The sequence below is a fragment of the Acipenser ruthenus genome, chromosome 13 (assembly GCF_902713425.1).
Source record: "Acipenser ruthenus chromosome 13, fAciRut3.2 maternal haplotype, whole genome shotgun sequence".
Lineage (NCBI taxonomy): Eukaryota > Metazoa > Chordata > Actinopteri > Acipenseriformes > Acipenseridae > Acipenser > Acipenser ruthenus.
Window position 1 is genome coordinate 39,065,770 of NC_081201.1, and position 16,898 is coordinate 39,082,667.

General features: G+C 40.5%; 1 protein-coding gene across 3 annotated transcripts in view; it reads right to left on the reverse strand.

Moving 5' to 3' along the window:
- Positions 1–177: 177 nt before the first annotated feature.
- Positions 178–16,898, reverse strand: part of LOC117418278 (actin filament-associated protein 1-like 2) — a 35,772-nt gene continuing 19,051 nt past the window's right edge. The window contains exons 5-20 of one of the 3 annotated variants that reach the window (XM_058985364.1): positions 12,049–12,139; positions 10,909–10,971; positions 10,299–10,504; positions 9,839–10,018; positions 8,867–8,953; positions 8,427–8,511; positions 7,848–7,952; positions 7,280–7,491; positions 6,175–6,320; positions 5,489–5,597; positions 3,823–3,996; positions 3,353–3,590; positions 3,085–3,249; positions 2,775–2,977; positions 2,341–2,478; positions 178–1,706 (exon numbers count right to left, since the gene is read on the reverse strand). In XM_058985364.1, the coding sequence (XP_058841347.1) occupies positions 1,680–1,706; positions 2,341–2,478; positions 2,775–2,977; positions 3,085–3,249; positions 3,353–3,590; positions 3,823–3,996; positions 5,489–5,597; positions 6,175–6,320; positions 7,280–7,491; positions 7,848–7,952; positions 8,427–8,511; positions 8,867–8,953; positions 9,839–10,018; positions 10,299–10,504; positions 10,909–10,971; positions 12,049–12,139 (2,229 nt within the window). In that variant the 3' untranslated portion in view covers positions 178–1,679. Of the gene's footprint in view, positions 1,707–2,340; positions 2,479–2,774; positions 2,978–3,084; positions 3,250–3,352; positions 3,591–3,822; positions 3,997–5,488; positions 5,598–6,174; positions 6,321–7,279; positions 7,492–7,847; positions 7,953–8,426; positions 8,512–8,866; positions 8,954–9,838; positions 10,019–10,298; positions 10,505–10,881; positions 10,972–12,048; positions 12,140–16,898 lie in introns of all 3 variants that reach the window. The other 2 variants (XM_058985363.1, XM_058985365.1) reach the window with 2 other exon arrangements.

Sequence of the window (16,898 nt, forward strand, 5' to 3'; positions counted from 1 at the left end):
TGACTCGGTGTTGATGAAGTCAGTGGGATTCCCCAGTCAGTGCACAAGGGGTGGTTTATCCTGTAGGGGTATTGGCCGATCAAATCAAATCAACCCCTTAGCTATATAACTTAGGAAAATGATACCCACCCCACCCCCTCCCAAGGTGTGACATATTAAATAAACCAAACGTGCAGCTTTTGATTTATACATTTATTAGAATAAATCTGTAGCGGTGTAACTGGTATACATCAACATTTCAAAGTAACTCTTTAAACTATAGATGCGCTTATTTACAACCTTGCTGAAGACATACATGAAATACATACATATAAAATATACATTGTCTGCACATAGTTCCAGAGAAGACCTTCTTTTGAGAAAGTGGGATGGCTAATGCATGTGGGATTTTTCTCATCCAAAACAGAAATGATTGATTTTCCCAGGCTTCAACCGCAGAACACTATTATTAAAATAAAACGACAAATACACCAGTGTTGGAGTTAACATTGTCCCTCTGTCTTCTGAAGAGCTGGGTTGTGTATTCCTGCTTCTGTATTCAATATCCGGTTCCACACGTCTCACACATAACATGACCTTATAACCGTAACCAACCTACCCTGCTTCTACTCTTAACAGCTCTTCGTGTGGAGGTTTGCATAGGCAAAACTGCAACTTTTGGAGCAAATGTACATTTATACATAAATAAATGCAGAAAATACCTTTACTCCATATGCCTGTTTACTTTTTTTTTTTTTTTTTTTTTTTTTGCATGTGGCAGATTTCTAATACTGCAATTCATTTTTTTTTTTAAAAATCTAAAAATATCTAAAAGTTTCACCCTCTTAACACACAGGGGACAAAGCGCTCCTGGATATCACGCAAGATTACCTGAACTCATGCCCGCAAACCTTCCCCAGCAATTACAAAATACTTTCAAGCTGTACATTTTTATTTGATGGGGCTTGATACCTTCTGATCTCAGGATCATTTATAAAACATTTTTTAAAAATAAACTAAAGACATTTCCTTTCACAACAAATGTGATACATTTTCAAAAGTACTAAAATACTAAGTATCTAGCGAAGCTGGCAGCCTTGAAAGACAAGAGTCAAATAAATAAGCAAACCCTTTGACTACCTCGACTAGCTCATCAATTAATCTTGTGCACAGAATTTAGAATGAGGCAACAGGAAGTGAAGTCATAGTATAAGAAAATGGTTCCACCAGCCTCCCAGTCCTCTGCTCTAACAAACTGCAGAACCTGCATCTTGTGCACTAGCAGAGAACTGTGGGGATGCGAACATGGGATACACAGTACCTACGACCCAAGTCCTGTCAGCTGATCGGTAGTTACGTGCGCTCAATTCTTAAACAGCCTAAATAATGCAGCAATATACTTTGTTTTGGGTTTTTCTGCAGTAAACATACATAGAGCTCTTGTCCAGAAGAACAGGCTTGTAACACTAACAATACGATTATTTTGGCTGGTTGTCACTTGGGTTGGTTTAGTGGTACAGTAAAAAGAATGGCTTTTTTAATGCAGGTTTTGGACCTCTCCAGAGCAGCTCTCTCCAGTCAGCCTGTCCGCAGAGTTCCAGTCTGTATTACAGGGTGGATCTCTCCAGAGCAGCTCTCTCCAGTCAGCCTGTCCGCAGGGCTCCAGTCTGTCTTACAGCCCGTAAAGGGGAGGGTGCTTTCTAACCAGTGGCCTTCTTCTCCCATTCCTGTGACACAAAAAACAAATAATCAGTGCTGCTTGCACCTATTAAACATGCTTGTGTAAAAGTGTAACAGGCAGTGTTGTGTGATGCTCTGCCGTTACGGATTCTGTCCCGTCGGTGAGATGAGATGAGGTTAAAAGCTCTAAAATCACAAGTGCAGACGAGCCCGGCTCTTTTGCATTGTGTTAAAGGTGCTTCCGGTGCGCAGGGTCGTCGGTTCGAGCCCAGCCTCCGCCCTGTTACCACAGCTGCTGAGCCACTTTCATATTGCCCTTTCTTCAAGCCTGATCTTCAGAATGAAGTATAATGCAGTACCTGTGTCAGCTGTGAGGCAGATCTACAGTAGATACAGATGATGTCACAGGTTACTCTCCCTTATGTGATAATATTTGTTTGTAAAACGTATCTATATCTATAAACTGTAACTTCACCTAAACTGCAGTTTATCAAGTTGCATTTGCAATGCAGTTTTAGTGAAAATACATTACAGGTGTAGTCTGCACCAATTTATTGCACAGCTTACTGCAATCTAACCACCATTTCTCTCCTATGTGACACTGCCGACAGTACATTGAGGATACTAAGATGAGACTGATATTACCTGACTTACTGAATTAATTGATTTTGCAACTCTCACCTTTGCTTTCTGTAAGACATTCCCCTTGCTTGCCACCATGATTGATAAGGGTCTGTTCTTTAAGTTTGTTGCACAGTTGACTGGTGAAACCTCTCCATTGTTTGGTGCTGCTGGGGCTGTATATGTAGCTGCTTTTGCCTTGGAATAGATGGAGAGGAAAACTTTAATGAACTGTGCTTTTAGGGTCAATAGCCTTTTTTTTTTTTTTTTTAGTAACAATCTGTACAGGGAATTTCAGCTAAAGTAGCTGTAGGTTTTGGTGGTTTATAATTATTATTCAACATTTTCCTCTTCAGGATACAAGTAGAAATCTGTTATTAAAAATAAAACTACGATGTTTGTTGGACAATAGTGACACCTAGTGTCTAATCAGGTGTAATGATTGGCATGCCCTTCCACTTTGTCGTTGCTATTGTAAAGTGATTGAGCAGCACCTCTGGTAATCTTGAACTTGCTGTTTCTAAAAGGCTGCTGTCCACCGCTGTCCCCAACGTTACTGGCCCTGATTCTGCTTTCTTTAAGCTTTCTTTTACTTCCATCAGGTTCAGTTCAAGGTCCACTCGCTGCCTCTCTTTCTGCTTACAGTCCTCCTCCATCTCCCTCAGCACGTGCTCCAGAGCAGCTAGCCTGCCTGCATCTGTAGTTAAGAAAATAGAAAGCGGATATTCGGAAATGGGTACTATTACTTCTGTTTTTGTTAGGCAAGCAGCACACGTCGAAGCTTCTGATTTAAACTTCAGTTACCTTTAGAGCTGCTGATGTCTTCTTTGAGCTCCCGCTTGTGTTTGCGCAGCAGGGCCAGGCTGTTGCGGATCTGCTCCTTCTCCCTCTCCAGCCTGTCTCTCTCGTCGGTGAAGCGACGGATCTCTGCTTCGGTCCGACCCTTCCCCAGTCTGGTCTCTATGGATCCTGTAGAAGTGAAGACAATCAGTCGCTTGTTTAGCCTGCGGAGAAGGGAGCACAGTAGCACAGAGCACCAATGCAACCCATCCCTGCCCTGAAACAGACTGACCTGCTGCTGGGAGCTTGGTCCTGTCTGGCATCTCAGAGGTCACTCTCACTGCTTGTCGACTGGCTGTGCTTTTCTTCTGTGGGTCAGTGCTGGGGAAGAAGATTTTCTGGTGCTGGGATTGGATTTTAATTGTGGTCTTTGGAGAGGCCTGATTAACATCCATTTCTGGTGTAGATGTCTGAGTTTTAATGTTAGTCCTTGCTGGTGGTAGCTCAGAATCAGTCCTCTGCTGAAATGACTGTTTTCGTAAAAAATAAATAAATAAATAAATAAATAAATAAATAAATAATTATAAACTATGAGGTGGTAAATACAAAGTAATATATATAACTTCACCCCAGTGATCTGAGAGTTATGAATATATGCCAAGAATAACAACAAGGTCACCAAGGCTGAAGCGATACATTTTAACTCTGGACTTGAAATCCAAATAGGATAAGAAGACTTGTAACATTGGGTTTAATAACCACCTTGCTGGTTCCTTCCAGAGGCTGGCTGTCCCCCTCCCTCTCCGAGTCCAGAGCTTGGCAGGAGGCTCTCCCCAGGACAGGGGATCCCCCAGGAGAGGGCTTGACTGGGATCAGGTCCAGGTAAACTCTGTCCATCTCCTGCTCAGGGCTCCTGGAGTCCACGGCATTCTCTTGCTGCGGGAGGCAGAAAGAGCGAACGAACGATGAAAGGCTGCCATGGAGTCGTTGCAGGAATTAAACACAGAAACACTGAGCAGCTTGTTCTGGTAGGCTTTTATATGTTCAGCAGAAGTTAAACAGAAAAAATCCTTCGGGGCATGAAGTTGTAAAACCAACGATGGGTTGGAGAATGTGGTGAACATCCAGGCTAACTGAAAACCTTGAGCACCTCAGGATGGTTTCTGAACACAGCATGACCTTATGGAAATAGCCTCACAGTCTTGCTGCTTGAAAGTCAATCAAAAATATAGGATTGGAAGAGCAGATTAGTGAAGAAAGACGCAATAGCTGGAGGACAAGAAAAGACAGTTCAGTGAAACAGGTTATTGATCTTTAAAGCTTCAACATGCTCCAACACATCCTGTCCACTAGGGGGCAGAATATCTTTAATGTCCAGAAGGCTTGTACAAAGCATGCCAAATCCTGGTCCTCAGGGTCTGGTACATGTTTTTAATTCTGTTTGGGGCTTAACCAATAAAAAATGAAAAAACACCCCTGATACAAAACAATAAAATCGGGGTATAGCCAATAAACATGGGAAAAACACTGGAAATGGTTACTCAGTTCACTGTGACTTCACCCCTTTCCCATTAAAAAAAAAACAAAAAAACCTCCTACTACAAATAAAATGTCCCTGTTAGCAATGCCCCGCCTTCCTGACTTGTAACACTCATTGATTCGATTAGAATACTTTAAGCCCACCAACTGCTGAGTGGCAGCAAATCCCTACATTTCTATTGGAGACTATTTGCAAGATTTAAAACGAGATTATAATTAGGAGGCTTGTTCGCGGGATTTAAAGCTATATTACAATTAAATAGGGAGGATTAAAAAAATTGCAAATTGTGGCAAAATGTAAAAAAAAAGCCTAAAAAATCCCAGAAGAATGTGCCTGTGACCCTAAGGATTTGGTTGTGGAAGACAACAAAGGAAAAAAGGTACAACTTAAGTGTGCAAGTACTGTCGAGTTACTATGCATGTGACAGAAAAAAAAAGCCCAGACATTTTGGAAAGTAAAACAATAATTTCATACAGTATAGTGAAAGCAAAAATAGCTAAAAAATAAGCACTGAAAAATGAAATTAATAAAAACTGGAAAACAGAAGCCTAATTATGTTTAAATAAGGTGAATAATTTCCATAGACTAAAGTCTCAGAGGCTGTAAGTGCTGGTTTATGTGCACGGGAAATATCATAAATAGGCCCTGGTTTAAAAAAAAAAAAATTAACTTGGGAGTGGTTAACCAACAATATATTATTATTATTTATTTCTTAGCAGATGCCTTTATCCAGGGCGACTTACAATCGTAAGCAAATACAAAGCATATACTGTTATACTGTAAATATACTATTTATAGAAGAAAAAAATAGTTCCACATTAAATTAAAATGTATGTAAAGTTACCCTTTACTGAAAGACAGTCCTTTGCACAGAACCCTATTTCTTACCGTGTGTTCGGGCACATCCACATCATCGTAAATGTCATCGGAATCATTCTGAATGGCAGGCAGGTTATCTGTGTATGTATTGGGCTCCGAGTATTTCCTCTGCATGAGGCTGTAATACAACACACAGACACACAGCTCAGGTAAAGGAAGGGACTGGGCACAGACTGAGGCTGTAATACAACACACAGACACACAGCTCAGCTAAAAGAAGGGACTGGGCACAGACTGAGGCTGTAATACAACACACAGACACACAGCTCAGCTAAAGGAAGGGACTGGGGACAGACTGAGTCTGTAATACAACACACAGACACACAGCTCAGCTAAAGGAAGGGACTGGGGACAGACTGAGGCTGTAATACAACACACAGACACACAGCTCAGCTAAAGAAAGGGACTGGGGACAGACTGAGGCTGTAATGCAACACAAAGACACACAGCTCAGCTAAAGCTAAATGAAGGGACTGGGGACAGACTGTGCACAGCAAGAGATGTGACAGGTAGAAGAGATACAGAAAGAGCTGTCAGTGCTGAAATGTTGTAAGAACGCGCAGCGGACCAATGTAATGCAATCACATTCTTCTGCAATAGTGCGCCGTCCACAGGCTGTGCTATTTGTATATCAGTCTGAATCCAAATCAGTTTCAAATCATCTTCCAGAGATAGATGAGGAATAAAATACTTACTTCAAAGAATTCTTTGCGGCGTTGACGATGCATGATATCCTCTCTGAGTCAACATAATCGTAAGTAAGCTCCTCAGGGTCGGTTTTGGATCCAGACTCTGATAATAACAGACCCAGCCAGTGACCCATCTCATCTGAAGACTTCGCCTGCAAAGAGGAAGAACACCATGGTCTACTGAGCTGACCTTGAAGGTGGCAGATATAAATACGGCCATGCCATTCATTAGAATGGGTTACGTAACATGATTACAGACAATCAATTGTCACAACGATAAGGGAAAACAAGCACTCCTGTTAATTGTTTATACCTTCATGGTTGTACATGTAACATACAAACAATCTTCCTATGGCAATGCTCGAGTGGAGGCAATCTCATACTAAAACAGCTGACAATCTAGGATGCATCACAACTCTGGAAAAAATCAATTACTGCTTCTTTATCCTAGGCACAGTCCCAAGAATTGAAATGGAGAGTGTTCATTAAAAACAGACTTGACTGCTAAAGGACCCCAAACATGCTTGCATTTGCATTTTAATCTTCATTAAGCTAATGGTTTCCCATTTTTCACTCTAAATTGCTCACTTAATCTAATGAAATTGTACAATTTAATGATTTCCATTATTTTTATCGTCTGACTAAAATGTGTTCCAGTAGGTAACTCTTAGATCCCTTGTATTCACGAGTAGCCCGAGACATTTCTATATAACACCTCCATAGTAATCTTTGATTAATGTGAGACCACCTCTGCTGTTATAAAAGCTTTCTTGATCTGGTTTCACTTTTCTATGATGCTTTATCATATCTACCTGGGATTTATTACACTTTCCTATGATGTTACCATGGAACACCACAGTAAACTCGGAGCGGGATGAGTCGTGAGTGTGCTTTAGAGAAAAGCGGATTATTTCTGAGTATCTTCAATGAGTCTGATTCTCCTGCGTCTCTAGTGAGAGTTCTGAGCCTGTCTACTTCTGAAGTTAATACAAAAAACAGAACTCTAATGAAGAGACTAACACAGCGGTTATGCATGCCTTCAACACACAAGATCATCCCTAAATGAAAGCGTTAAGAATGACCTGACCCCACAGCGGAGTCATAAGCTCACCTCTAGTGTAGCCCTCTGCTCCCCCTCGTGCAATATCCTGAAGGAGTACAAGTGCTCTGGACTGGGGTCTGGCACCACCACACACCCCCCCAGGGACAGTGGCTGGTGGACGGCTTTGTTTTTACTCTTGTCCTGATAGAAGTAAAGCTGTCCTTTCTCGATCAGACACCATCGTGTCTTCCACTGGTTGTTCACAAGCACATTCACGTAACCTGTGTGTAAAGCACAGTAAACCGGAAGATTCTGTTTAATGTCAAGGACCAGGGAACTTGTAATCTAAAAGGCTAAAACCAGACCAATCCAATTTGTGTTGTGGTTTAAAAGGCAACAACTATTAACTGGTGCAAAAATAATACTAATAATAATAACTCTTAGCCTGTCATAGTTAAATATAAAGTCAAAATATTGCAATGAACCAGGGGTATAAACAATTTGATTTCCATTGTATATTCCTAGTACCAAGAATTGCATGAGCAAACATCTTCAAAAGGAAACAGGAAATCTCATTTGAATGTAAAGCAGCACTTTGCTGCTGAGAGAGAATGAAGAGAAAAAGCCAATGCCTTACCAGACGTGTCGACACATTTCTCTGGGCTCTCCAAAGAGCTGCACTTCTTTTTCCCAATGTTCATGAAATTACTGAGTTTCAATCCTGCTCCGTATTTTTTCTTAACTACAAGCAACAAGAAAGGAACAGTCAGTCACTTACAATAAACACTGTGCAAGCACAGCTTACACCCACTCACTCACAATAAACACTGTGCAAGCACAGCTTTCACCCACTCACTCACAATAAACTCTGTGCAAGCACAGCTTACACCCACTCACTCACAATAAACACTGTGCAAGCACAGCTTACACCCACTCACTCACAATAAACTCTGTGCAAGCACAGCTTACACCCACTCACTCACAATAAACACTGTGCAAGCACAGCTTACACCCACTCACTCACAATAAACACTGTGCAAGCACAGCTTACACCCACTCACTCACAATAAACACTGTGCAAGCACAGCTTTCACCCACTCACTCACAATAAACACTGTGCAAGCACAGCTTTCACCCTGGTTTGGATGGTTAACTGGAATGTAAATGAGAGGTGCTCTTCCAGCTCGTGTTAGAACAAACAGAGGTGCTCCCTTACCATCTTTTATCTCCAGGGTTTCTGCATGACTGTCCGTGCTGCTTCCACTCTCCGATGCTATTGAATGTCTCTCATGTACGTCAACCTGGCAGCAAGCGATATGACAGAGGTTACAGTTCTAGAGGCTGTAAGTTTCATACTTTAATGCAAATCACAGCTTTATAAGTAATTCTGTAAATGTTTAAGTGGACCATGCATGTAAATGGCTTGTAAACCTGCACAAAATATGTGCTCTCATTTTGTTTTGTTTAGAGCCTGGACTGTCAACAGTTTTTTCTGTTTAAAAACTATTGCACGTACAACTTAATTTGCACAGCTAAAATAAAAAATAAAAACAGATGCGCAAAATGAATAGTGGTATCATCTGAATATTTCAGCACATCAGTTAAGGAGAATCTGCCTACACCACATGTGATTCAGCCATCTTATACAGTACTTACTTTGGTGCATCTGAGGCGTGGTGAATCTGAGGTGTAATGGGATCCATCAGAAATTTCGAATTGTTTTGTGGTGATCTCCTGAATCGCCTGTTGGATTTATTAACACACATAACAGAAATAATAACATTAAAAAAATACTTCTTAGCAATTGCAAAGAACTGTAGCAGATAAATCAGACATATTTATTTGATTTTGATTCTAATATAAGAATATAAGAATTTTAAAAAAATTATGAATTATGATTACATTCAAATATTGTTTAAATACAGTATGGACTTTAAACAACTTCTCAAGGTACAACTTCATGTGTACTGTAGGAATCCGCTGCATGGCCTTGAATCTGTTTGCTCGTTATTTGTAAACACTCTGTGTGGATTTAATTTTTTTTAAAGCCACCTTGTTCAAATACCCTGTTTGGACCCTTTTTTATCTGCAGTTCAAAGTAAATCTGCATTAACAAGGAGACCCCAAGAGCCATCGCTCCAGTTTCATTACTCTGCCTTGTCTTTTCCAACCCTTCTTTATCTTATTTCATTTGACAGCCTCCTCTTCAGCCTCTCCCACTCGGTACAAAGACAGCAACAAAGTGTTTCACTTTTTTAGAGTCCCTCACATAAAAGCATTGTGATTGATGAGCCAGTCCAATCTCGTTGTGCTAAAAGATGGTGCTTGTTAAACATTTCAAAAGAGGTGCTGCTGACGACAGTCCTGAGTGCCCACACAGGCAGAGCAAAAGTCGCCCACACAGGCAGGGCAAAGGGCACCCACACAGGCTGGGCAAAGAAGCGTCATCCAGCTGGGGGGAAACAATCGCATTCACTTTGAAATAGGGCTCATTCACTTTACACATGGTGCACATACATGACATGCACCACTGATTCATGGCCATGTTTATCCATGTAAAATTACATATATCAAAGTGCATATATTATCTCATCAGCAGCATGTTACTGTACAGTCTGCTACACTGACCTTAAGCCACTGTTCAGTCTGCTCCTTGCTTTGAAGCCCCAGGACGATCACGTCTCCAGTAAGGGGAATGATTTTCAGATTGTGCTCTTTCTTCTTGACTTGTTTCTCTTTGTAAACAACACTGCAGCCAACCAGAGACACATCTAGCTGAGGATTCTGGTCCTTCGAGCTCTTGTAACACTGTAAGGTGGGGACGAGGGGTATGGTTACTAATAATAACGTTACAATACAGTAAAACTCATGAGGTGCAGTCTATTCTAGCAAGGCAGCGTGGCTTTGAAAGGTCATCCAGTTGCCAAAAATATTACTGTGATCTTCTAACTAATATTGTTCCACAATACATACATGTAAACTGAGTGATTCCTTATAAAGCCGCACTGTGAAGAATGGGTATTCAACGACCTTTTGAAGTCAGTTAGCTTTTCGTAGGAAATTCCCACTGTGTCAGCGGTTCACCTACCAGCAGTCTGTTTTCCCTGATGACACACAGTTGTTTGGCCCACTGACCCAGCCACTTCTTCCTCCAAAGGAAGGCACAGATGCGTGCGTCCTTCATGAGCTCGATGGAGGCCTCAGTGGACGGCCACTGATGGGTGGTGGACTTCCCTTTGGTCACCTCTTCTTCATCATATGATTCATAGGAGCTGCTGACGGCTTCACCATCCTCTAAAACACAAGCAGTAGATGTCACTATGTGGTGCAGCAGTATTGTACTTTATGTTTTCCATGTTGTCCATGCAGAACAATTCAAAATGTAAAACATGATAGTACCTTGTACAGCACCATAATGTAAGTTTTATATAAGACAACATCAGCAAGGCGAATTTTCCAGTACACACATGTGACTTGTATATAAGAAAACAGTCAAGGGACAATGAGATAACAACAATACTTTCCATAAGATGGTCAGAAAGGGCAAGTCATCTCATTTCTTTACATTGTCTGCCTTTATAAAATGGACTTGTGATGATTCCCCCTGTGTATATTCTTACACTCACAGCAGTAATTGCAATGTCATGAAAGATCTGAATTTAAAGAGATACCCCTGCTGATCGTAGCATAATTCACACCATCAGCAGCCTCTATATGTGTCCTGGCTCCAGAGACGATAAGTCTACCGAAACAACCAATATCTGAGGGACACAGAACAAGAACGAGAGAGACAGGGGGAGGGAGAAAGAGAGGGAGAAGATCCTCAAGTTCATGTTCTAGTATGTTAAGCTTGCTTATGTACATTACTGGTAGTGGCCTTCATATACTGAGGCATCTAAATTCCTTCTGTAATTCAATTCTGCAATGCTGTCTAATACAAGAATAAATATTAATAACAATAAATAGGCAACTTGTTTATATGTATAAAAAATGCAATGCCATTTCTTAAAAAAAAAAAAAAAAAAAAAATTGGCATGCACGCAAACATAAAGTGAGCGAATTTAGAAATGAATTTTGCATGGCAATTAGGCTGCCAAATCATCATATTGATAATATTTCTAAAACTATGAACTTGAAAATCAACATCTGCTTCAAATATGAACTTTTTGGAACTATTTTGAAATGTGCCTTCCAGTGCCCAAAGGAGAAGAAGTAGTCTGAAGTAGATGCTGCTGTTCTTGTTTAATAAAACTCAAATTATTGTAATTCTGTTAATATGCAGTTAGACAGCCACATATTCCAAGAAAGACAAGTTAGTGTCTTCTATAGTACTATGTGTGGGCTGTCTGAGGTTACTCCAGCTACAATTGCATATACGTGCATGTGCTAAATCTACAGACTTTTAGGAGAAAGGAAAACAAGTTTAAAAGCTCATTGAAGACAGAGAAGAAGGGAGACACACAATTTCAGGTGCTGCATAACTTACCAGGATTTGACCATGCACAGCCATGCACTTGCCAGGTTTTACCATGCTCTGCCATGCTTCACTACACTTTACTCTGCAGTGGCCCACGTTATATGCCGCAGTAGTCATGACATATTTTTTTAAGTCTACTATTTCATCTATTTATTATAGTTTATAGGTAGAAAACATTCAAACTTTCATTGGTAGGGTTCCGAGTCCAGTTACGGACAGGAAAGTGGATGTTGAAACATTAGTTAATGATTCGCTTTTAACCTGGGAATTCCATTGAAATATATTCTGATTGCTCGATTTATCCATGACACAAGAACTAGACCAGAGTACACCTATCAGTGAAAAACAACGTGCACCATACCATTGGCAGCTGTGTCATACGGCTGTGCTTCTTCATAGTACCCCTCGGGGGACTCCAGCTTGGGTGCTGGAAGAGGCTCCCTGTCTGAACACTGAAGGAAGAGAATAGATTAGGAGCATTCTGCATCTGCTTCTTCACATGCAATGCTTATTGTGCAGGACACCCGAATGACATCCGACGCACAAAGGGAATTCTATGAATCACATGTTTTATTATGACGCGTCTTCTAAAGAGAAACACCAAAGAAAACATCATGTTTTTATTCTTTATATAAGTAATCATTTGAATTCTTGTGAACTATACTATGGTTTACATTGCCAGTCTAACAGTGAAACCTGGTACTGCAATAAATATGTTTGCGATATAATCTTTGAAACGGTTTGTCAAATTCAAATATCAAACATGCCTTTAAAGCCGTGTGTGTGTGCTGCAGTATGTCATGGTTTGCCCACATACTTACAGTCAATACCACATGGGCAGACAGCAAGAAGCTTTCATTTTCAATGGTTTAGTATTCTATAAACTATTTCAGGCTTCAGTGGAGCTTCTTTCTGCTTGCCTTGTAGGTCAAACTGCATCTGTGTGTATGTCTGCTCCTGCATAAGTTAGTGTTGTGCAATTAAGCCAGCCACACATTCATAGGCAGACAATAATAGAAGGGTTTTGTTATCTGTCTAATTGTAGATGTATTCATGCATCTCTCAGCAAAGTACACACTACAAGATTGCAAACACAACATTTCCAGACGTCTTAAAGAAAATACCTTAAAAACATCCAGTGCTGATGATCGTATACTTTCCTTCACAGCAAAATGTGAGCTTGTTATTGATTTTACTGCTGATGCACAACTTGAACTAACTAATACATTAAACACACAAGATATTGACAAAAACTCCCAGTTGAAACGAATTACAATTAGTGTGTTGTGTTTAAAGCCTTTTTTTAAGCAATGATTCCAATCTGCTTAATGTTCTGTTAAGCAGGAATATTTTCTTATGAGAAAAATCAGTTTCGTAGTCAGGCTTTGTAGTTTCAGTAAATGAGGCCTGGCATTTAGATTAGGGATTATTTATTTATCATTAAGATGCTTAGCCTTCAGCCTCCAGTCTCTCACAGAGGTACCAGTCTCTCACAGAGGTACCAGTCTCTCACAGAGGTACCAGTCTCTCACAGCAGTACCAGTCTCTCATAGCAGTACCAGTCTCTCACACGGGTACCAGTCTCTCACACGGGTACCAGTCTCAGACATGGGTACCAGGCGTATGCAGTACAGGGGCATGTCACTGAGCAACTCAGAAAAACAACCAGCGTACTTGTGAGTCTGTTTTAGTGCTTGTCTGAAAGGAAAATCAAATCCAGACTTTTCAGACATATCTAGTTTAAAATGCACAACGCAATTGCTTTATTGGCAGACAAAAAGCTCTCAGTGTCATCTATATCACTGTATTTAATGTATTATGCATCATTTTTTACTGTATCTTGTAAAGCGCTTTGTGATGGTGGTCCACTTTGAAAGGCGCTATATAAAATAAAGACTGATTGATTGATTGATTGCTCAACCTGTAAACAGGTTAGGACTGCTCTTAAAATCAGCACCAATTTTGGATGTCATTAACTATCAATATATCCTTAATTAATTAAGTACCAAATTTATTTTTCTTTGAAATTTCACGCTGGCTATGACGCTCAACACATAGAGAATGGAGCTTTATCATCACTGTGGGTTGGAAAACACTTTTTAGACTTCAGTTTCTTATTTCTTACATCCGAAGGGCTATATTCGCAGAATTATGAGTTACATTTAGGCTTAACTTTTGCAGTTAACAAAAATAGAATAAGTAATCATAACAATATAGTTAAAGAGAAAATTTAAAATAACAGGTAGATGTCAGTTAAAAATGCTCCACAAAATTACAAAGCAGCCTGTCCTCAAATTACTCAAATGACAACTCCCTCAGGGAGAGAAGTTCTGAATACTATATCAGATGCCAAGATCATTATTTGTGTGTTACAGTAGGTAGGTGTTTCACTGTCCAAGAATATCTGGTCATAAGTGACGCATGATTGTTCAGTTTTTAGTTTTTTTAAAGCATATGCAAGATACTGCACTGCACCTTCAAAGGGGCCTCTAATAAAACAGTAAACGAACAACAGATCATAACAGTGCAAAGCTATTGCATTTGTATTGTAATTATGGTCTTCAGAGCCATATGTGGTGTAAGTCTGGAAGACTTATTCAGTATCTGTGTATTTTAATTATTTATATTTTTCTTTTTTTAAAAAAGCATACAATTGCCTTAATTTAAAAGCACATACTTAACTAGCTTTTTCAGAAAACGCAGACTCATAAAGTTCTAGCTTTTAGACCACAAATATTACCCGTTTTTCAAACAGAGGCTGCCTCTTTATTTAACATGAAATATATGCCAAGGAAGTGGATAAGGAGACAGGCACAAATAAAGATAAAAAACAGCCTTTGAAAAGTCTTCAACAAGTGGAAAATCCCTGTCTCCACTGCCAAGACCTCTTTGCAACATAAACACACAGAGGCTGGGAAAGGCTACATTTCAGCAACAAATACGTTATTACAAAGTGAAACACAAATAACCAGGGCTTTATTTTTCTGAAGACACTTACACCCTTGCTCTAGTTTCTCTGAAGGATAGGGTACAACGATAATACTGTTTTTGTAACGTCACATATATCACTTCAATGTTATTTACAAACCACTTAGCGCTGGATTTACAACTGAAACTAGCTTTACTATTCACCATTTATGGTACAAGGGACATAGGTGTCCCACGAATGAAAATGATGCTAACTTTCGTAGTGAGGTGCACAAAACAGGGTTTACAATGTACTGACAGGTTGGATCTGGTCATTCAAATGATCAGTTTCCTCATGAAATCTGAGAAACTCTCAAATGTATTTCAAGAAGAAACCGTTTGAACAAGCGCTCAATTCCTTGTGTTCCTCCAGTGGTTAAGACTGGAGCTTGTGCAGTTAAACAGCACGACAGGCACTCAGAACACTATCGAAAGAACAGTACCAGGCATTCAACTCTGCCACTCATAATACATTCTGATAGAGAAATGGAACCTCATGTCCATTCTGATCTTTATAAGGAGCAAACGAAGCAAAACAAACCTATTTATTTAACAAATGCTGGCTTATTATTAGCCTATACTGTAGATGATGTAATCTGTCTTTAAGAAGCACATTAAGGAGTAAGTCAGTTAATAATTATTATTATATATGTGAGGCAACTTTGAAATGAACTTTCTTAGGGCTCCCGAGTGGCGCATCCAGTAAAGGCGCTCCGCGCGGAGTGCAGGATGTGTCCTATAGCCTGGAGATCGCAGGTTCGAATCCAGGCTATGTCACAGCTGACCGTGACCGGGAGTTCCTAGGGGGCGGCGCACAATTGGCTGAGCGCTGCCCGGGTAGGGAGGGCTTAGGTCGGCAGGGGAATCCACGGCTCACCGCGCATCAGCGACCCCTGTGGCCGATAGGGCGCCTGTGGCTCTGCAGCGGAGCCGCCAGATCTGTGTTGTCCTCCGGCACTATAGGTCTGGTGGCATTGCTGTGGATCTGCAGTGCGAAAAATGACGGCTTGGCAGGGGCACGTTTCGGAGGACGCGTATTCCAGCCTCCGTTTCCCGAGTCGGCGGGGGGGTTGCGAGCGGTGAGCCGGGGCTACAGATAATAATTGGGCATGCTAAATTGGGGTGAAAACCGGGGTAAAATAATTGGCGGCGACTAAATTTAAAAAAAAAAAAATAAATAAATGAAATGAACTTTCTTCAAGGTGGGCAAGCAGATCAATGGCAGCTTTACAATAAAAGTAACAGAGCAGTAATATTCCAGTGGCTTTCTCTGCAGTTTATTGCAGCCGCACTGGAATAAGTGGGTGCAGTTACCATGGCATCAAAAGCCTATAGTACCGCCACATGTTCCCTTAACAAAGATATGTTACACATGCCGAAATGTTGGGCAAAAACATTATATATATATGAAGAGTATAAAAGTCATGGCAATGGTTAAGCCCCTGTGGTATCCAGGGAAGCCACATGTTCCTCTTGTAACAGCATGCCAGGGCAGCCTTTAAAACACTCATACAAACACTGCCACCTGCTTCCAATTCTTCTGAACGGGACTTTGGGACCAACGTGTTTGGCACTTGAAAACAGCATGGAAATCCCAGTGCTGTAGCAAAGTGAACAGAAATGACTGTGTGGAGCAGGAGTTGACACTTCAATATAAGGTTCCTAGAGTACAGACTAAGATAATACCTGAAACAATGTACTTGGGCAGGCAGATGACCCCCCCAGATGCGTTTGCTTTAGTTTTTAATGCACATATACTTGAGAAGTAATTTTATGGATTTGAAATATGTTTTTTACTGACATTAATGTGTGTAAATAATGCCACGTTGTAGGTTTCGATTCTCGTGATTTATATAAGACAATGGGTGATAAATAATACTGTGGAAGTTATAAAGCCTCACAAGCTTCCACAGAAACAATCAAACATCCAAGAAAAACAAGAAAACTATGTAAGAATGCACAAGCAATAAGAAGAGGATTGCCTCCACCTCTGCACTTCTCCTGGTCAATATTGCATCCTCAGCACAGAATAGATACAGTGTTTTATTCACAGCTTAGCAACACCACCTTTCCAGCATGTTTAAATAGCTAACTATCCTTACATGTGCAAACACTTCAGAAGACACATCCACGCCTTCTTACAGAAAATAATGCAAACCTAACCCAAACCACAATCCTCACAAGGAACCAAGCCTAAGCCACACATACTGTAGTTATTCAAGTGCTTTATTTGCTTAACTGAGG